The sequence below is a fragment of the Anabrus simplex genome, chromosome 3 (genome assembly GCF_040414725.1).
Source record: "Anabrus simplex isolate iqAnaSimp1 chromosome 3, ASM4041472v1, whole genome shotgun sequence".
NCBI classification, from domain to species: domain Eukaryota; kingdom Metazoa; phylum Arthropoda; class Insecta; order Orthoptera; family Tettigoniidae; genus Anabrus; species Anabrus simplex.
The window spans coordinates 16,640,201-16,663,098 of NC_090267.1; the positions used below are offsets into that span (position 1 = coordinate 16,640,201).

The 22,898-nt window shown below is 38.7% G+C and overlaps 1 protein-coding gene across 1 annotated transcript in view; it reads left to right on the top strand.

Moving 5' to 3' along the window:
- LOC136866619 (gastrula zinc finger protein XlCGF46.1) overlaps window positions 1-22,798 on the top strand; it is a 56,408-nt gene extending 33,610 nt beyond the window's left edge. The window contains exons 3-5 of the mRNA XM_067143737.2: window positions 9,070-9,150; window positions 10,362-10,432; window positions 20,796-22,798. Of these exons, the coding sequence (XP_066999838.2) occupies window positions 9,070-9,150; window positions 10,362-10,432; window positions 20,796-21,711 (1,068 nt within the window). The 3' untranslated portion in view covers window positions 21,712-22,798. The remainder of the gene's footprint in view (window positions 1-9,069; window positions 9,151-10,361; window positions 10,433-20,795) is intronic.
- Window positions 22,799-22,898: the final 100 nt, after the last annotated feature.

Genomic DNA, 22,898 nt, shown 5'->3' on the forward strand with positions numbered 1-22,898 from the left:
TCATTTTAATGTTGAAATATGGTATTTATAGTGAGATTGCCAATCTTTTGAAATGATATTTATATATCTTCATGTATTCAACATTTTATGCTATTCTGTGAGGGTGTGGGACACAGATGAAGAATTCACACATGGTATCCCCTGACTGTGGTAAGAGGTGACTAAAAGGGGTCCCAGGAGCTTTCATTTCGAGAGCGTGGTTTGGCATCCATGGGGCCATTAGCTGAGTCCTTGCATTGCTTCAACTTACTTGGGTCAGCCTCTCACCTATCAAGTCCAACCTCCCTTGGTCATCTCTTGTTGTTTTCTAGTGGAACGGTATTAGAGAATTCGATGCCTAAGAAGTCTTTTATGTTCACACCCTTTATGACCCTTGTCCTTCTTTGTCCGGTACTTCATTTTTCTTAGTGCTGGATCCCTTCTTTTCTCATTCTTCTCTCTCTTCTACCCTGTGTGGTTGGGGACACAAGCGAAGACTACACCCACATTACCCGCCTGTCATAAGAGGTGATTTATTTATTTATTTATTCGTATCAGAAGCATACATTTTACATAGTATAATGGTACTTAATGGCATACATATCAAATAGTGTCTGCCCAGTATTTTGCCAAATCACGGGCATTAGGTGTCGCAGCCATCAAGTCCTCTATTGTGCAACTTAAAGGACATTTACTACAGTTCATGAAATGGGCTGTGGTTTGGTCTTCACCACATTCACATTGTCTGGATGTGCCAGGAAAGCCCCACTTTACCATATTGATTCTTGATCTACCAACCCCAGTGTGAAGCCTATTCAATGATTTCCACGTAGACCAATGTTCCTCGTGTCTTGGGGGAGATGTTCAATTGGTAGCATCCAACCAGCAAGTTGAGGATTTCTAGTTCTCCATAATCTCAACCTTGTGGATTGAGCAGATTTGTTTAAATCTTTAGTTGTATTCAGGAAACTCTTCCTAGACCTCAGTCTTTGGTGGGGAGGTTCATATCCATTCAATGGGTGTGCACATGAGACAAGTGCTTTAGTTCTCTCATTCATGGATGAAACTTCTCTTCTTATATCTGGTGGGGTGATTCCAGCCAAACAGTAGATTCTATCTCGTGGAGTTGGTCTCAAGCAGCCAGTAATGAGTCAACACGTTTCATTTAGAGAAATGTCAACTTGTTTAGCATGACTTGATCTGTACCAAACAGGGCAAGCGTACACTGCAGCGGAGTAACACAGAGCCAGGGCTGTAGTTCTCAACGTCTTTGGACGTGTAACCCAATTGGTTCCAGACAACTTGCGAAGGATGTTATTTCTAGCCGACGCTTTCTGCTTGATGTTCATGCAGTGTTGTTTGTAGGTGAGAGCACGATCCAATGTTACACCTAGATATTTAGGTGTTGGGCAGTGATCTAGTTGAGTATCTTCCCATAATACCTGCAATTTCCTTGACGCCTGTCTGTTCTTTAAATGGAATGCACATACCTGAGTTTTAGATGGGTTAGGCTTCAATTGGTTTCCTCTGTAGTAGTAGGATAGTTCAGAAAGAGCCTCTGATAACTTTTCTTCTACAACCTCAAAGCAGTTTGCTTGAGTAGCAATAGCTCGATCATCCGCATATATGAAACTTCTGGTGCCAACTGGAAGAGGTTGGTCATTCGTATAGATATTAAAGAGCATAGGGGCGAGAACACTGCCTTGTGGCAAACCATTCTTTTGTTTCCTTCATCGACTTTTCTGATCCTGAAATTCAACGAAGAGCCTACGATTTTGGAGAAGATTGCAAATTACTTGTGTCATCATGTAATCTTTTGTCATGTTGTATAATTTTTGCAACAGTATACAATGATTAACTGTATCATATGCAACAGATAAGTCGATAAAATCCACCTCTGTGATTTTGTGATTTTCATATCCATCTTCGATATACTGTGTCAGATGGAGGACCTGTGAAGTACAACTTTTTCCTTTGCGGAATCCTGCTTGCTCTGGAATAAGACGTGGTTCAATGATCACAGTAAGTCTTTCCAGAATCATCCATTCTAAACTCTTGTACAGATGACACAAGAGTGAGATAGGTCTGTAATTTTTCGGATCATTTGGGTCTTTTCCTGGTTTGAGAATTGCGATTACTCTGGCTTTCCTCCACACACGTGGTAATTTGCAGGTGTTTATACAATTGTTGTACAGTTCTAGTAACCATTGTTTAGCAACAGGTCCAAATTGCTTAATTTGCTCAACACATATTTCATCTAGGCCGGCAGCCTTACCATTCTTACACTGATTTATTGCTCTGTTCAGCTCAGATAAAGTAAAAGGTTTAGTGAGTGTATCTGTCTCCTGCTCATAATCCCTCTCAATTCCTTTATTCTGAAGCCGACATGGATTTGATGGTTGTCCATTTCATAGAAGCTGATGTGCTATTTGGTTTGCTGTGACACTGGAATGTGTTGAAGTTTTATTAGGATCACTACTGAGTCATCTAAGTAATCGCCAAGCTTTTTGACTACTTCTACCCATGTCAATCTCTTCTATCAACCTTAACCACTGTGCCCGTTTTACTTCAGAAATAGAGGAGATTACTTGTTGTCCCATTGTGATGGTGTCATTGCTGAAAGGGTTTTCTTCGAAGAGTTTATGATACTCTGTTAAGAGGGCAGAGGTTTGTTGAGTTAGACCTTGTATGTAGTTTGTTCTACATCCTCTAGGGATTGTAGCTCTAGAACACTCCCTGATGATATTATTAAACTGTTCATATGCTTCTGGAATTGGATTGAGTGGTTTGATCTTCTCATCCAGTAAGTTGGTGAATCTTTCCCAGTTAGCTTTCTTAAAATTATATCTCCTGTTAAAGTAGACCTCTTGAGGTCTAATGGCAACTACCAGTTGACACATTATTGGGCGATGCTGTGTATTTGGAATAGGAGCACATACAGATTTAACACACTGATGTGCTATTTTTTTGCTCACAAATATTAAGTCTGGATTATAACCCCGCTTCCATCTACCACTGTTAAAAGAAGAAGGGAGCTTGCTATCATGGATAAGAGACAGATGGTGTTCCTCAGCCCATTCTAAAACATTCTCACCATTCTCGTCTTGTTCGTAACCCCAAATACTGCTGTGGCTGTTGAAGTCACCAATGAAGAAAGATACCTTCCAATCATCAAGATTGTTAGGTAGCATGAATGAGAATGTTACATTAGGAGGTTTATAGATGGAAACTATAACCGAATTGCTCAATTGCACTGCGATCAATTCTATATAATTTTCTTCTGTAATTGATGTGGAGAGTATCTGGAGATCTGGCTTGACGAAGACTGCACTACCATATCGTCCATGCGGTCTCTCTGCTGCCAATTTCATACCTGGTATTCTAGGACGTGGTTGGTGTACATCCCTGTGAGTTTCTTGTACACATATTACATCACAGTTTGTTGTTTGGCAAAGTTCTTGTAAGAGCTGTTATTTACAAGTTGACATACCTTATATGTTTATAGATATGATGGTCATTTTCGGTTCTGAAAAGAACCTTTCCCGACTTATGAATGTCATTATATAACAGTTGATGTTACTTCTGGATTGGAAAGATCAGCCGGTGTTAACACCTCACTGTTGCCCAGGGAACGCCCGAATGTAAATCATACACTCTTCGGGGAGACTCTTTCCGTGTCCCCCATAAGAGGTGATTAAAAGGGGGCAATGAAGGGATGATGAAATTAGAACCATTAGACTACTTTTGATTAGTACCATTACCTGCGAAAAACCATGGGTCAGCATTCTTTGTGACTGGTACCACTTGGATAGGAAAACCATGGGTCTGCAGTACATAGAAACAGTAAATTTATTTGAGGAACACTACAATTCTGGGCATTGTTTGTGATAAGTGTAATCATGTACATTCAACCGGTGGTTTCCACAGTGTTACCTGTAAGTAGTACCACTTTGTGACAAACACCATGGGTCTACGTTGTCTGTGATTAGTACCATTGTGTGAGAAAAAAAATGGGTCTGCATTATCTGAGAGCAATAGCATTATGTGAGGAACACCTTGAATTTTTGTTGCATGTGGACATTACCGTAATGGGTGATACCCCACGGTCTATATTGCTTGTGATTATTACCACAATGTGAAAAACATCACAAGTTTGGCCGGCGCCTGTATTTAATCGCACTATGTGAGGAATGCCATGGGTTTGCATGCTTATGTGTGAAACACCATGGGTTTGTGTTGCCCATAAGTTGTGCCACTGCATGTGACATACCATGGGTTTTCATTACCTGTGATTGGTAACGTCATGCGAGAAAAACCATGAGTCTAATTTACATATGATTAGCACGGTATAGGATGATCAGCATGATTTTGCTTTACCAGTGATTAGTAACATTATAAGGGGCCAGTGATATGTATTTGGATTCCTTTAGAAAAGTATCATCCCAGTAATTAAGGCATTGTGTATTGGATCCATGGCTTGTTATTGTTTCACTATCATTTTTCATCATTATTTGTTTTATATTCTAGTTAGTGGATATATTTTGAAGTTACAATTTTTATTTTGTTCACCTTGTACCATTAGGGACCGTTGGTCTAGCTGTTAGGCCCCCTTAAACAATAGACATCTTCAAATTGAATGCTAGGAAATGTGACCCACATATTCCAGCCACCTCATTTGAATTGCCTTGATGAACTCAATTCGACAGTTCTTTGTGTTGAGTACTTTCCTAATTTTATTATGCTCCATCCAGAAAATGAATGGGATTTTACCCAAATGTCAACTGCCCTGAAGAAGGTTTTACACTTGGCAAATGCTGGACCTGTACCTTGATTATGGCCAAGGCTGCTTCCCAATCCTAGCCCTCTTTTATCCCATCATCAGCATAATATCTACCTTTGTCGGTAAAGCAACTGTAAAGCAACTTTGGAACTTTATGAATTGCAACTATTTAATCATGACTCATACAAAAAAGACACACGTTATACCAAGATTTACTGTCCCTCATGCCTGTCACCAGCATTGTGTACTACACATTGCCAATGATATCGGGGTCATAGGGTACCAATAGCAGCACCTTTTGTGTTCATAGTGGTCTACTGCTGACGAATCTCTGGGACAGTCCTGAAGCGAAGGCCCTGATGTGGTTATTTCATCTTAGGAATCATGTGAGTGTCACAAGGGCTTAAATCCTTGTATTATGGAGGATGGTACAGCTATTCCCAGCCACATTCTCTGAACAAATCAGCCACAGTTTACACTGTTCTTACTGTGAGCTTTTTCATACAAAATGATGCATGGATCCAGCAGAAAGTATCACCACTTCTTTCTCAAAACAGGTTGCAGGTTGTGTTCCTAAAATGAACGGTAATACTGCACATTGATGGTCTGCTTGGAGGAACATAATGTGTTAGGATAACACCACCATAGTTGTACCCGAGAATAACCATAACTTTTACATGGCTGGAGTTCTGGCAAAAATTCAACCTTTGTGGTTGCCCATAATGATACCATTCATTTGATTGGCGTGTCAGTTGTGGGTCATACAATTTACCCCATGTCTCATCCAGTATAATGGTATGACATACAGAAGTCTCCCCTTCACTCTTATAGCTCTCCAAGTAGTTACAAACTGTGTTTTATTTTAACCGTTTTTGCATTTCTGTCATATCATGCTGAACCCATCGTGGTTCACTTCTACACATGCCCAGGTGTCCCTTCTAATGTGAAGCACAGTCTCAGGCTAGCTGACAAATCGTATAGCTTCTTCTTCACTGGCACTGGCACTAGCTGACGCATGCCACATTTTGGCATTACACGTTGAAGGCTTTTACCACCATGCTTATGTCATGTAAGACAATGCAGATTCCCCACAAGCCTCTTGAAGACCTTCATGACACTGTCATGCTGTACGACCTCGGGCAAATTCAGGCTTTATCCAACTCCATTATTCCTGTTTCAAAAACATTGTTAAAGACTACCTTAGATCGTGAAGTAACATGAGACTGTGTTCCTTTTGCCAGTTAACTTGTGCATGTTGTTAAAAGGGAGAGTCTGTTTGAGATTCCATTTGTCTCTTTTCATTCTCACAACCCATTGTTGAGATAATTCCTTGTTTTTTTTTTAGGAAATCAGAAACTAAATGAAATAAATAATTACCATGACTCCCAGTACTTCATCTCTGTGAACATTAAGTGGATTTATTTACAAACAGAAATTTAACAAAAGAACCTCCTTTATAATCCAGTGAGACTTACTTTAAAAAATGTACCCTTGTGTTAGTTAAACTGATTAGTGCAGCTATATGCTGAACATAGCACTGGCATTCTTGAAGGCAACATATGATGTCCAGTCACCAAGCACAATCTCCCTGTCACCTGATCATGATTATAGTCTCATGCCTCCATAAGGAGCGCTGATGTCAGGCATACAGCCCCTCTATGTTATTGTAGCTCGGCGTGGTTCAGATAACCCATAGGAATAATTGTTGTATTGTCCATTATGTTTAGAGATTATGTCCTTGATAACATCCTACCCAAATTTCATATGAGGTGGCCTGCCCTAATCCATCCCTGATGAGATACTGTGTGCCCAATACCTGATGTCTTCTGGATTGGCCCAGAACAAGTTGGTCACTTGTATTTTGTGTCTCAGTCTTATCCTTGACACTGAGAATATAGTAGTGACAGATATGAGCAGTGCTAGTTTTCCTAATGAAGCCAGATCCAGTAAGAAAGGGTGTGGAATTGACATTCATATGGTTTGTCTGTATGTATATTTCATTGAACTTAAGAGACTGGTAAGTATCAGTACTGCCTGGCTAGGAGAGGAAGGCAATGGAAAACTACCTCACTCTTTAATTTCCTTAGTTCGCCTCCTCAGTGACACCTAGCTCTCTGTGACAGCTGATGGTAGAGCTGTTGAGAATCCTCCCTGACTTCAAGCAATGCACTTCACAGACAGCAGGAGATATGGAAGATACATATTTTGTGCTGGCTGTATTTTCCACTAAAGGATGTGAAAGATAACAGTGACAAATTTTAAGTTCTGAATATTTAAGAATTTGATTCTTTATGTTGAGCAGAATATTTTTCAATATGCCTACATTTTCCTGATCATTCGGTGTTATTTTAGAAGTTTTTATGTTTTATTTGCTCCTCACATAAAAAATATCCCCAAGCTTTCAAATGGGACACTTTTTACTCTTGAAGGACTCTTTGTTATAAAGATTTTAATGATCCTCAAGATGGATTTTTTCTGAAAAACAATAACGAACGTTTGAAGCTGACTCATTTACTAGGAAATAATGAAATGTTAAGCCCACTCATAAATCTATATAAACACCAGGCAAATGCTGGGGCTGTGCCTTAATGAAGGCTACGGCCACTTCCTTTCAACTCCTAGGCCTCTCCTATCCCATCATCGCCATAAGACTTATCTGCATCGGTGCGACGTAAAGCAACTAGCAAAAAAAATCTATATAAATAAAGTTGTAGGGGGTCCGCTGTCTGTTATTTCATTTGTTTTTCCAATTTTTCAGATATTTATCCGGTTTAGGTCAACTCAAGACCGAATCGGTGGTTTTTATTTTTCGTGTCTGTTTGTTCCACCATCACGGTGAAATGGCTGGATAGATCTCAGCCAAACTTCATATTTACGTTATATTCATCCCGAGGAAGGTTTCGATATGCATATCATATTAAAATCTTTGAGTAGGCTGGACACTTATACTATTGATTTTCTGTAATCTCCGTGGATCTTATGTGGAAAGCATCTTCATTATAAACAACTTTCTTTATGTTCATAATTTACCTTACTCTTCAAATGACAGAGAAATTTACTATTTTCTGCAGGTATCATGCTCTGCATTGAGTGACCGACAGACCGAAAATGAACCTACAGGTTTCCACGACAACGTCTCTGACTGCATGCCAGCAGGGAAGTAACGTATTGCCATTTTCCTAATCATGTCTTTAAATTCGTGGTTGTTTCTTGGGTATAAGGCAAGAGAGGCATCAATCGGCCATTCTGCGGGATGTTGGCGGAATATCGTTGGAGGTTATAAATGTCCTCGAATAGCTCAAGTAATAAAACCATTACTCACCTTCTTATCTGTTTACCTAAGAATTCCTGCGCCGAAATTTCTCCTCTGTTACCACTTTCTTATATCCATTACTCACACCAGCATAATTTATTGAGGGGCATTTGATTTTCCAATACATTCACTTTGTATTGACATATTTGTCGTCATCCGGCTATCCTCAGTTATAATCCATTTTCTATTAATGTCAGCTTTCTTAGATGCATTATTTTGCTTCCTTAATTACTCCATATGTATGCAAGTGCTAATCACGAAAGCTTCACACTCTTTTTTGAGGAAATATTCCAAGCTATGCAAATGTATAACTTTTGGTCCCGGACAATATTGAAATATGGATGCAATTTTAACACGGTGCAGACCTTCATTTTGGGATAATTGGTGGCTAATCGGTAAGTCATATCACAAATCAGAAAGCACAATCGCCTCTCATTTCGGAGAGATCTACAACTTTGCTCCTATGACTTTTTGTCGTATTGTTACCCCTTATACGTTAAATAGAGCTGTATTTCTCGATTTCATGTTAATTTTGTACTTTTACACGTATATGTTATCATTTGGCACACTTATAGGAAAGATAGAATCATGACATTCGGCTCACACATTAAAATGACCAGTGGCCATGTGATAGCCAAATTTTATGATTCTATCTGTCACATGAGTATCAAAAATATAAAGTAGTATGTGAAAACTGTACAAAATTTCAGCCCAATCAACGACTCTAACTCTATCAAACCATACATATAATACATATAGGAGATATGAGAAGACGTCATGGGACCAACCATGTAGAACATTGAACGAGTCGTCTGATGGTGAAGTCCGTTTGTATGTGCAATTTAATATAGTCTTACTTACTGCATTTACAGTAATTTATGGAGAAATCCGTATACATTGTAGAATACCATAACGAAGCACGGGTACATTTGCTAGTATGATAATAAATTGCCAGGTGTGTCTGATGAATTTGTCTAATATATTAACTTTTCCACAGGACATTTATGAACATACATCAGATGAGAAGTTTTTGAAACAAGAAACCAAATCAGAGTTGGCAGAGCCAGGACAAACACAGGTGAACAAATTTTAAGTAATCTAATATTTTGATGAACTCCTTTGGTTTTCTTCATGTAGTTCAAAACTTAATGCTAGGTTATGTATAGCAATAATTTTGTTTTACACCCCTGCACCTCATGGTATCTGGCAGCTGGTTTAATCACTGCTACTGCTTCCTTATCCTAACTGGATTTAAGCGACAAGCATGGCTATATTCCTGTTGTCATGTGTCGAAGAGCGCAATCCTGTTTTTTTGAAATATCAATCCAAGATGTACATCATCTGCCAGGTCCTCTTTTGGCTGAACATTTTCCTCAAAATATTACTTCTGTTAGACTGTTTGTTTCACGGGTTCTCATAATGTGACCCATATATTCCAGCCTCATTTTATTTGTCTTAATGAGCTCAGGTCGACTGTCCTTTGTGTGGAGTAATTCTCTGTTTTTTATTATGCTGCAACCACAATATCAGTGGTCGGCAGCCATGAAGATGGCTTTCTGCGGTTTTCCGTTTTTAAAACAGTGAAATTCCGGGGCTGTATCTTAATTAAGCCCACGCCTGTTTCATTCCACTTCTAGTCCTTTCCTATCCCACCATCTCCCTAAGACCTATCTTTTTTGGTGCAATGTAATGAAACTTATGCAAAAAACACAAGATTCATAACACGTACTGTTGTATTCACATCTTGAAAGTTCAGATTCTCTTTACTCTCGATAATGAAATATTTTTCTCTGGAAAATGAAATAGATAGGACCTAACAGTATTTAGTCCAACAACTGACGATTGTTAACCGAACTTGGACATGGTAGGCAAGAGGTTGGGATCTATTGTATGTCTCTTTGACAATCTGTGGGAGCACATGGCACAAACAAGTGACAAGTCATTTAAGAAGACTTAATTGGATGGACGTGATGACAGGATGTTCTGGGAAGGGAGAGAAAGTGATTTGGGGATTATGCTTGTCCAACTACTTTGTCATCTTCTATTACTTCCTCTTCCAGAGGTGCCCTCTTTATCCTGTTATGAGTTCCCTTTCTTGCTCTTGTTCTTTATATACTTATGACATGCCACATGTTGTTCATTTAATTTTTACATTGGGAGAATATATTGATACTTTTATTGTGCAACTGTGAAATTTATATTGTCAGCTAGGTCATGTTTTTTTACAACCTTTTATTTTAGTTACGTGTTTACATTTCTTACTTTGCTTTGTATATTTGTTCCTTACAGCCTTCTACTGATATTGAGGATGAAATAAGCATAGATGAACCCACAATTGCATGTCTCAAAGAAGAAGATAAGTAAGTACTCTTTAGCTTAATTCGATGTTACACTCCTAACCCTCGACAGTATAGAATTTTGTACTTACGTGTTCAGTAGCTCCATCGTCGGACAAGCGGGTGAGTGAAACCTTGAGAACCGAATATTGAGGGTTAAAAGGCAGCACAGGTCCATCCACATCATTCTTGAATTCTGTCACCGGTACTTCAGTCACGGTCCTAACTTGATGGTTCGATCGTGGCATGATAGAAAATACCAAAGAATTAAAGTAACTCTACCCATAGTATGTATTGATTAGTAGGTCGCCTAGATGTCACCACTTGGTAGGTGAGTCTGTGAAAAGATTATTAAAATTACCAACACTGTTCTGTTCTCCATATTGTAATATGTGTTTTTGGTGGGAAATACCTGGTTGAGCATGACTTGCTTTTGGCCATTCTTGCAACATGGCCAGTCCAGTGAATCGACCTGCTGTGATTTAGACACGTGATTTTGTCTCGTTTCATATCTCTGTACATCTTTGCTTTCTTGTATCGAACCACTTCTTTTATTAGTGACACTTCGCAGATGTCTTCTGTCAGTGCTATCAATTGATTTTGTCAATAGTTCTTGGAAAGACAACTGGATTTTCTCCCAAGAATTATTCATGCTTATGAATCATGTTTCATACATTCTCAAATTCATGATTTTCTTAAAGCTGATATATGGAGTGATGAAAATCCTCTTAATGTTATCCAGTCACTAAAATAAATGTGAACTAAGCTTTCTGACATTTTGTATTTTTAATAATGTACCCATTTTATACAGCTGCCAACCTACAAGACAAAGTCTACTATAGGGATTATATTTACCTAATATACCGCCCCACCAAAAGGCATTGGCCTTTTGCGCAAAAATAATAACATGAAACAGATGCACACAAAAATGCACTAATCAAAAATAGGGCAAACACAATTTTTATAACAATATGTTGATAATGTTCAAGCGAATTTTAGTTTGATGATCGTTCCCAGTTCGTTTCTGGTAATACACACAACTTGTTGATAGGACGCATCATGGCACCAGAAGTGGTATTGACAGTAGCTACTCTGGTAAGACTGTCATCTCCAAGATGGACCTTTTCCACCAATCCTCTTCTCCATTAAAGAGGAGGCAGGTTGTCATCCTTGATGAACACAAGATCACCAGCATGTAGGTTAGGATGCTCTTGTGTCCATTTGTAACATTGCTGAAGTGTGTTGAGGTAATCCTTGTACCGTGTATTCCAGAAGTCTTGAGTCATTCTTTGTATGTGTCTCCATTTAGAGAGACTATTGATGGGACACGGTTTGAGATCGCAGTCGGAAAGTGCCGTGAGTTGCTCACCGATAAGGAAGTGTGATGAAGTGAGATAGGATGATTCTGTTGGAACATCGCTAAATCTGGATAGAGGGCGACTGTTCGGTCAAGCTTTGATCTGTGAAGATAGGGTAGTTAATTCTTCAAACGTGAGTGGTGTTGTTCCCATTGTTCTTCGAAGATGAATTTTAAATGCTTTTACCATGGATTTCCAAGCACCCACAAAATGTGGTGCAAATGGAGGGATGAAGTGCCAGGTAATGCCCAGTCCTTCTGTGATCTTCACAATTTCCCTCTCATGCATTGGATCTTGTAAGAACTTCTGAAGTTCCTTAAATTCGCTTGATGCACAAATGAAATTGGTGTCATTGTTGCTGTAGATATTGGCAGGACAACCTCGATGTGAGGAGAAACGACATAGTGCTGCCATGAATGCACTTGTTGTAAGATCAGAGATGATTTCGATGTGCACAGCTCTGATCAAAAGACATGTGAATATTCCAGCATAAGCCTTTCCTGTTGTCTTACTTCGTCGTGTGCCTATGCGTATTAGGAATGGGCCAGTGTAGTCTACTCCAACGTTCATAAAGGCTCTAGTAGGAGTAACCCTAAATCATGGAAGGTTTGCCATTTTCTGTTGACCTGCTGATTTTCTCAGTCTGAAGCATGTGTAGCTCAAATGAATGCATGTATGAACGTATCCAATATCCAATGTCTCTGTCGCAGTGATGAAATGAGTAATTGAGGTCCTGCGTGTAGTAATCTTATATGTTCACTCAGGCAGACATGTTTGGTGAAGTGATGTTCAGGAGGAAATATAAGTTGATGCTTGGCTTCGTATGGAATTAATGAATTTTGTACTCTTCCTCCGACTCGAAGAAAACTATTTTGGTCCAAAACTGGGCTCGGACTCTTCAGTGTACTATTTGCATCAACAGCTTTACCGTGTTTGAGGCAGAGTATATCTGTTTGATAAGAGACTGATTGTACTATTTTGATACAGACCCTGAAGGCATTATTTACCTCTTGTGGTTTCAGTGGTGATGTTTCGTGCTCACTGCAAGTTTTCTTGCAATTGGAAAAGAATCTGAGACACTGACCAACTTCTCTGAGTAATCTGTTTAAGGATGAGAATCTATTCAGGATTATATCATCATGTTTTATCACAATAAGTGATGTTATAATTCTTTGGTCAGGGATCTTCGAGGTGTCGCATCCTGATTGTGATGGCCGTGATGTAGGGTCTAGACGCAGTCAGCTGGGGCCTTCCCACCATAGTGCACTGTCTTGAAGAAGCAGTGGCTGTACTCCTCGTGATGCAAGATCTGCAGGATTGTCCAGTGATCCAACATGACACCAATGGGAGGCTGGTACAGTCTCTTGAATTTCTGTCACCCTGTTTGCCACAAATGTTTTCCATTTTGTAGGACATGCGTGTAACCAAGCTAATACGATTGCTGAATCAGTCCAAAGTTGTACACAATTGGGGGTAGGGCGTAGAGTTTCAAGCGATTTCTTGATGAGGCAAGCCAAAATTAAGGCACCACATAATTTGAGACGGGAGATTGAAATCTGTTTTAGAGGTGCAACCCTTGATTTTGCACAAAGAAGTCTCGTGAGAACCTCGGCTTTGTGGTTGACAGATCTTATGTACACGGCAGCCCCGTAAGCAGTGTATGAAGCATCGCAGAAGCCATGTATCTTGATATTCTTTTCTATCCCTTCACTGAGGACCAGTCTTGGAATTTTGAAGTTATTACGTAGTGATATTTGTTGATATAGGTCAATCCAGGTATCAAGCAGATTCCTGAGTAGTTGATCATCCCATCCTGAACCTCCTTGCCTCAGGCGTTGCATGAAGACTTTGAAGAACTACGGGAGTTGTCAGCCCTAGTGGGTCGAATATTGATGATATTATGGACAGCACCATACGTTTTGAGAACTTGGATTTCCTTGAGCTCGATTGATGTGGCGTCAGGCTACAGTTGATTTGAAATTGGTCCGTTTAAGGGTGCCTAGTTAAACCCAACGCTTTTACTATGCTGCTCTCACTGTCAGTCAATGAGTGCTTATATTCTCGTAAGTTCTCTGGGATTGATTCAAGGAGTTCTGGGCTATTTGTGCACCACTTTCTCAACGGAAATCCTCCAAACTGAAGAAGGTCTTGAAGTTCGATTCTCAGCCTTAAAGCTTCAACCAAAGTCTCTGTTCCTGAGATGCAATCATCCACACAAAAATCATGGCAGAGGACTGAAGCTGAATGGAAATTCTAAGTTCCCAAGGAGGGAATTAGATATTTTTCCACCAATAGAGAATGTCAAAAAACAGATCAGATATAAGGCTTTTCAGGCATTTGCTCTATTAACCAGCCTTTCATCTTAGGTCTGAGACTAGACTCATCAGAGTGGGATGTGTCAGACCCTACCCACTGACGCTGGGGTGTATGCAGGTGAACTTATCAGAAGCCCTATATAAGAGGCTTAGTCTGATAACTGCATGCGGGAGATAAAACTCCACAATGGAATTATTGCCCGCCTAGCAATTCCGAATGGAAATTCTAAGTTCCCAAGGAGGGAATTAGATATTTTTCCACCAATAGAGCATGTCAAAAAACAGATTATATGTGAAGTTTCCATAATTTGCCTAATGTGTTCAGCTGCAATTAGTTTGGGTGAATGATAACGATTGACCAGAATATTGTAGGCTACTTGAATCTTGGCATCAGAGATGCTGATATTTCTTACGCTGTCCTCGACTTCGCCTTTCAGAGAAGAGAGCAAGTAGTGGAATTTATCTCTGTTTAATAGGTCATTATTGTTGACCACCAGGCCTTGAAACATGTCTGTGAAATGCAGCAACGTAATTAGAGTCCCACTAAAGGTAGGGAGATTTATGTTTGGGAATTTGATATTTCTAGGCATGTCATATGATGACTGAGTGAACACTTCAACATTTCCTGACATGTTTTGTAGATTGGTGGCCTTCCTTAATTTAGCCTCAAGCAAGTCGATTGTGGCTTTGAATTCTTCTCAGTGGATGGTGTTACATTCCTCATTTTCTTCATCATACGACTCTAATTGGCTTTGAATTTTCTTGAATTCTTCATTAGTGGAGAGCAATCTGTTTAATTTAACCTGAATGAGGTTGACATTGGTAGAATTTATTTCTGACTCAACGAAGTGTTGAATGCGAGTTACACGAGCCTTCAAGGTTGCTCTGCTTTTGGTTAATGTTCATTTGTTGGACTCTTCCATATTTATTGAATATCGTGATGCGATGAAATGAGTAAGATTTGGACAAGTTATTACAGTGTAGTCAATAATAATTATTCTGAGGAAACACGAAACTTTCTGGATGAATGGAGGAGTAAGTGGGAAGTAATTGCAAGATTTTAAAAAGTTTGTGAATTTGTCAATAGATGGTACTAGCCAGGGTAGTTGTTGCTGTGGATGGTTGTGGACCTTGCAAGGAGTTATGATTTTGGGCAAAAGGTAGCGCTAGTTGTACCATAACCTAGCTGTGAGTTCCGTGAGAAGTTGTGACTTTGGGCGAAGGGTTGTGCTAGGTTAACTTGGTCAAGCATCTAATATTCATTTGAATTTGGTCAGAATCATAATGTTTTATACTTAAGTGACTGTAATCCAATGGTTGTGTTAATTACCTTACAAAGGATGGTGGGTTGTAGGAGTTTGAGGCAAGTTATCCGGGCTGCGAGGACCATAAAATAAATGTGAACTAAGCTATCTGACATCTTGTATTTGTAATAATGTACCCATTTTAATACAGCTGCCAAACTACAAGACAAAGTCTACTATAGGGATTAAATTTACCTAACAGCCACGTTCAGCATAGGTTCTCATTGAATGTATAGGTAGAAAGCAGGGACAGAATCTTTGGCCATTCTTAGTCCCACTGGATTTGACAGGCCAGCAGTACTTGAAGTTCATAATCGAAACAATGCCAGAGGTTCTCAGTGATATTCCTCTGCACATACAAAGCGGTATCTTGCTCCGTCATGATTGTGTGACCGTCGCATTTCTCTGTCGCGCAGGAGTACTACGACACAACTTTTTTTGGGGATTCAGTTGGTTCAAATCATCTACTTCAGTGGGTGGCACAAAGCCTTGAAGTAAATCCCTTTAATTTAATTTCCTGGGGTCTCCTGAGTGACTCAGACAGTTGAGATACTAGCCTTCTAACCCCAACTTGGCAGGCTCTATTCAGGCTCAGTTAAACAAAATTAAAAAAGTTTAAACTTCTACCATACCATTCAGAATTTTTTTTTTCACATTACTAATATGTACACAAGTATTAAACCAGAGAAAGTTCTACCTGTCATCCTAAAAACTCACGTACGCACAGCCAACGTAGTCAATCAGAAATAGATTATTTCGTATCCGTCCTGAAGCTCTTAATTAGTAATAATTAATTCACATTCGACAAGTTAATCTGCAGACAAGACGGACTAGACATGGGCTCACCAGCATCTGAAATCCTAGCTGAAATATATTTGGATTTCTTAGAAAATACAAAAATACAACAAGATGGTTAATACTATAGTATACATTTTTGGTCTAGATATGTGGATGATACATTCGTTGTCATGGATCAACACACCACTGACGCATTGACTACTTTAGCACATCTTAGTACCATTGACACAGATATTAAATTTACAATAGCATCAGACGTTAATAATGCCACAACTTTTTAGACCTAACTATCATTAGATTCCTGTTTTCTTTCAAATACAAAAGTTAGAGAAAGCCTACAACTATCAGACAGGATTGCGTACACCCTAACCAATCACAAGCGTGCTACCTAAAATAGTCTAGAACACCGCGCTTTTAATATATCTATCTCCAAATCAGACTTAAACAAAGATTGAATACTATATACAATATTGCACTCCACAATTGCTACAACCATAACTTCATAGAATGTATAATAAATAAATTCAGGCACCAGCTGCAAACGACTTTAAAGAAAGAAATAGATAAATCCAAAACCTTCTCATTCTTCACCTTTAATCCCAACATTTACAGGGTCACAAACATTTTTAAGAAACATAACGCTAACATTTCTTTCTGAACCAATACCAGAAATCTCGACATACTGCATAATTCTAACTCATTTAATGTTTCTAACCCTTTTGACAAGTCAGGTGTATATAAATTCCACCGTAACATCTGTGCCAGCACTTATATTGGAGAGACAGGTAGATCCTTTAAGATCAGATACATCGAACATGTAAATGTAATAAAATATACAAGATTTTCTGCAGTAGGGCAACACGTAAATGTCTATCAGTATCAATTCCAAGGTATCAATAACGATATAGATATTATTGAAATAAACAATAAGGGCCTAATACTTGATCTAACTGAACAATGTTTCATCCTTCTCGATCAGTACTATACTCCAAACCTTAGTCTTAATGACATATCTGAAAAGCCCACAATTCTGTTTGACTCACTAATCTAAATAATTAATAACCTGAAATTACCAAAAAATCAATCAATAAACAAAATAATCCATAACACGCTTGCTTATTACCCCCACCGTAGTCCCCACCCTCCCGATCTATGCCTCTCCTCTACCGCCGCCTCCCCTTCCCTGACCTAATACGCTCTGCCTGCCCCTCTTCTCTCTGAAGGCCTGCTGTCTGGCACTTAGCTTATCAGTTCCTCTTTTACTTTTCAATGTTTAACTTGGCCCTCAAGGTGAGTTTCTGTTTACATATAATTATTTCAAGGAATTTGTCTCATTCGTCGTTCTAATACGCGAATCAGTTCCTTCTTTTAGCTTCCGTCTTTGGTTCGCGATACTTCCAGAGTTTTTACAAGGTCCACCTGATAATACTACTCTCTCAAAACCTTGTCTGCTCTTCTATAATAACTTACAATTTTTAAGTCACAATTTAGGGTCACGAAAAAACCAAGCCATACAATGAACTTATCCATTTTAGTTAATGAACTTCTAGGGATATAATAACCTGTGATACTGTGTCATATCACCAGATTTTAGCATATATCATATATATAGAAATTTTTATACAAAATCCACACAATGTAATGTCCAAGTTGAATGCCTCAGAAATTTTAATTGGTAGATATATTTATGGGGAATTTCTGTCAGTTGAATAACAGGCTGTAGCAATTAGCTCATCAGCACATCTATATTGTTTGTAAATGCTTAAAAATTGACATCAAGATGTTCAAATAGATAAAGCAAATTTTACATATACCACAAGAAACTGGAAAGTAGTTAACACCAGCGGACATGCAGATCGAGCTATACAAGGGACTTATTGTTTTTGTTTACTGAACCCTTGTGTATGTAATAACCTGTGACACAGAAGCCTTACTATATTTTAGCCTTATAAGGGTCTGTACTACGACAGCCAGATAAAAGTACGGTATAAATTTATTTGGCAGTTTGGACATTTATCTGGAAGTTCGGTTGAAACCGCGTACTATGACTTTCGTTTATGTGCAATCTGGGAAAATATTCTCGAGTATAGCTATGCCGAAGTTGGAGTGGCTGTTAACGCTCTTATCTGGACTTAGCTCTTATCGGGGACGCTACTGTGAAGATCGCTACTCATGAAGATGAATCTACATCTGCATAATGCTGTTCGAAATTAAGTTGTTACAATGTAATTTATGTATATATTTATAAAGTATGACATGCTTCCTGTCCAGCTATCACAGAATTCTTAAAAATTTCCCAAGCTAGCACGTTGTTGCTACTGAGTATATGAGTAGTACACAAGCAGTCAACCGCAAGCTTCATGGGTAGCCATGGTCGTTAGGGCATGAAAGTTTGCTGTTGGGCATTTTTTCGTGGGTTCAAGTCCCAATAGTCTACCATTTTTTTACTTGTAAATGGTAGTCGGTAGGGTACTAGAGGTGATAGTACACATTTCCTAATCATTAAAATGCGTGTCAAAATCGTGGGTTCTATTCTAAATCTATCCGCGACGCACATATGGAGTAAAGGTATACAACGTTGTTCATGGCGATTCGTCCGTCAAATGAGGATGTTAAGGAGGTTATATTTCTTTTATTGCATAACAACTTGCTACAAAAGTATTTACGCTAAAGTGAGATAAATGCTTGCCAGTTACTATTCTTACATTGTATTGAAAAGAAAGAAACTAACTACTTATTCAATGAGCAAACAATAAATTGAATTAATAATAAAATTAATGATCCAACGCTTCATCAGTGGCATTACGAATATAAACCTTACTTTAGTCATAACTCGCAATCTCGTAAATAGTACTAGACAACAATATACATAACCTGAATCTTAACTTTTGCGTCCAGGTTACATTTTCAGTCTTTTTATTTTCTATAACAGTTTCAGTTTTGTTATACAGTTAATTAATTTTAATATTTCTTCGTATGTGTTTATTTCAGTCCTAATTCTGTTTTTGACCTGAAATTCCACATTATAGCTTAATAAGAGTCTGATATTGGATTCTAGTGATACAATTTCAAAAGGAATAGAGCTAAACAAACGAAAACACCAGGGAACACGTATACCACCACGCTAAATTTCACTATATTTTCAGTAACCTTATTATCAACCCAGTAAAAATGTTACTACGTGTTCCGCATTACAATACCGTCGTTAAAATCCATTGGTAGTACGCAAGAAAATATTTAAATTCTAGTTTGCAAAACTGCAGCCTACGTATCTGGCTGTTTATCTGACAGTCGTAGTACAGGCCCTTAGAGACATTTATTTAAACTTCACACATTGCTAATTCCAAGTTGAATAATTATTGAACATCTACAAGGAACTTTAAGTAAACAACTAGTTGTTGTAACTAGTCCATCAGCCTACTATAATGACTGCTAATGTTATTACTGAAGTACAAAACTCAAGTTCATATATACTACTTTTGTAATTTTTATTGTGCAAATATTTCGGTGTACACCTTTCTGTATTTAATTTTAATGATTAAAACCCTTGTAATGTGAAGTAATTTAGTTCAAGCATGTACATTTGGAAAAAGGATTGTTAATAATTTTAAGAAATGTAATGTATTCTATGTCCAGTGTCTTTGTCTTACTTCCTAGGCTAATGATGGCATACCCCATTGCTGAAACCGGTCCCAAATAAAAGGAATATGTGATTGCATTATTATTATCACCATTTCCTGTATTGAATATGTAGATCCTCATATCTAACAATTTTGAATATAAATCTCTGAAAACCGTAAAAGTAGTTAGTGGGACATAAAGCAAATAACATTATAATTGTACCAGGGCTATGGCCTATCCGTTAATTTAAACATCTGCTTTTCTCGACTATGCTGTCATCTAATTAAAAATCACTGACAATGTGTTGTCCTATGTTTCATCTTTTGGGTTGAGATGTTCCTAGCATTCAATTTTTTAGTGATACCTGGTGTTCGGAAACTCTGACTATCATCAAGATTGTTTGCGTTTTGAAGTTGGGTTACTCAATCAACATTCTGTTGTTTATCGACAATTCTGGAGTTTTCATCACTGTTATAAACTTGCTCCAGTAGTGATATGGTTTGATAGCAAAACCTTATCAACCTCTCAAATTTAAGTTAAAATTATTTTTTGCATTACTTTGTTGTAGACTGCCCACTTTTGCATTCATTTAAGAAAAGGCGTCCTGTTCTATGGTTGTGTCTACTCCGTAAGCCTGTGTTATTGTATAGATTAAGCAAGTAGATAATATATCATAGTAGCTACCAGTCAAATATTTGTTTTCCTACCACCCTGCCAACTCGTAACCATATGAAGTATCAGTTTTCCCGTAGGGCTTTGCCTTTGGTAGCATTTCTTACTGTGGGTAAATATCACAGCTTTGTACAATTACTGAAAGTATGCTTTGAAGACCATCTCATGTATATGTGCATTTGTCTTCCTTTGTGACTGAGTTGCCTTGTAATTTGAAGAGTATAATTTTGGTGTCTACATTGAGTTTGCTTTTGGATACTGTACGTGATCTTGTTGTCTTCTCACAATATGTTTGACTTTTTAGTTTTCTTTGTTCTAGCATTTTAGTGGATTCAGGTAGCTGCATGATATTTGAAAAAGGAAGTAATCTGATGGGTGATATGCCACCTCATAATATATCCGACATGCTGCTCCTCTCCCGATCTGGGGAAAAGCCAGTCCATCCTATTCCTGAGTTCGTACACGGATGTAATGAATATGGAAAGAATTATTTGCAGAAAAGTGATCTTCGAAAAAACCTGCTCCCACCTGCTGCAGAGCCCGCATTTATGTGCAGCGCATGTGGTAAAAGATTTCGTATTAAGGCGCATCTGAAGGGGCACGTCCTTCGCCATACTGATGAGCGTCCACACTGTTGTAAGGAATGTGGTAAAGGTTTCTTTGAAAAGGGCAAACTGAAGAATCACATGCTAATCCATAGTGGAGAGCGTCCACATTGTTGTAGCGATTGTGGAAAGGTGTTTCGTGAAAAGGGTCACTTGAGAAGTCATTCTCTCACACATACCGAAGAGCGTCCATATACCTGTGAGGTGTGCGGTAGAAGCTTTAGGTATTGTACTAATATGAAGAGGCATATGCTCACTCACCTGAAAAGCCATACACAGGTGCGTCCGTATGCGTGCAGGCAATGCGGTAAGAAATTCCTGGACAAAACTACCCTCAAAACTCACATTCTAACACATAGTGAAGAACGTCCATACAGTTGTGAGGATTGTGGTAAAAGGTGTCGACAAAAGATCAATCTTAAGACTCACATGCTAACTCATAGTGGGGAACGTCCATACAAGTGTGAGAATTGTGGTAAAACCTTTGGCCAAAAGTCAACTCTTCAGACACACATGCTAACTCATAGCGGAGTACGACCACATCGTTGTAAGGAATGCGGTAAAAGGTTTCGTCATTCGAATGCGCTGAATAGGCATTTGCTCACTCATATTGAAGAACAGGCTTATTAAACGTCTGTGTACAGGTACTTGATTGCGTCCCAACTGGTATGATGAATGTGGAATGTATTTTCGAATAAGTGTTATCTTGGAAGACTTGGAGTGAGCTGACTTTATTGTGTTACAATATTTCGTGATTCGTTCTCGATTAATAACAAACTGTTTAAACATACTGGAGGGCACACAATTGTACAAGAATGTGGTTGTAACTTTTCAGCAGATAAGTAATTTTTGAACGCACCTGCTCATATATACCAGAATGCACTCACTGTTGGTACGAATAAGATATGAGCTTTAGTAAAAACGCTGGTCTTAGGTATATCTTTTCTGTCATTCCATGCTACGCCTAAACTGTTGGTATACCTATGAAGATCAATTTGCTGAAGCAACTGTTAAAATTACAAATGCTGGCCCGTACTGTAGAATGGGGACATTCTACCGGCGGATTTGGTAAAACTTTCTCACACTCTCGTTCCATATTTTGTAATGATTCCCGCACATTTTTGTAAACAAAATATTAAAAAAAGCTCATACACCCGTCTCTCACACTGTTGTACCAAATATGGTAGAAGGTTTTTTGTAAAGGATAATTTTATTTAGTATCTGCTCCCTCAATCTCGTATATAACTACTTATGTATAAGGAGTGGGGTAGTATGTTTTCTTAAAAGTCTTAGGAAGACCGTAGTCCGTAACACTGCAGAAACAACGCACCATAATATTACATGAGTTCAATCTGTATCTCGCAAGTGTCATCTTCCAGCAGACCTGGTATTTGACTAGTGAATAGCTAGTCGGATATAATGTATCATTTATTGGTCGCTACTTCCTTTTGGAAGTACGCTCCCAAGGAACACATGTTTAGACATTACCGATAACGCCCGTGGTACACTTAAGAAAATGGAAATAGCAACACCATGAAGACATTGGTCGTTTGTGTTGATTTTCAAGATATGGAACGATGCTATGTAGGTATATAAACGATCAAAGTTCGAGACCCACTGTATTGTTGCTACAAGTCTCCCCACGTGATTGGTCGCGGACGAAGCAACTCCAGCATGCGGACTCTGGTATAGTGTAGTTGACTTTTAGTCTGCGCAGGAAGTGTTCCCCGTCAAACATGCCTCGGCGTCAGAGAAGAGCACGCTATCAACAACTGTCGCCGTTTGAGAGGGCTCGGATTATTGGGTTGTGTGAGGCT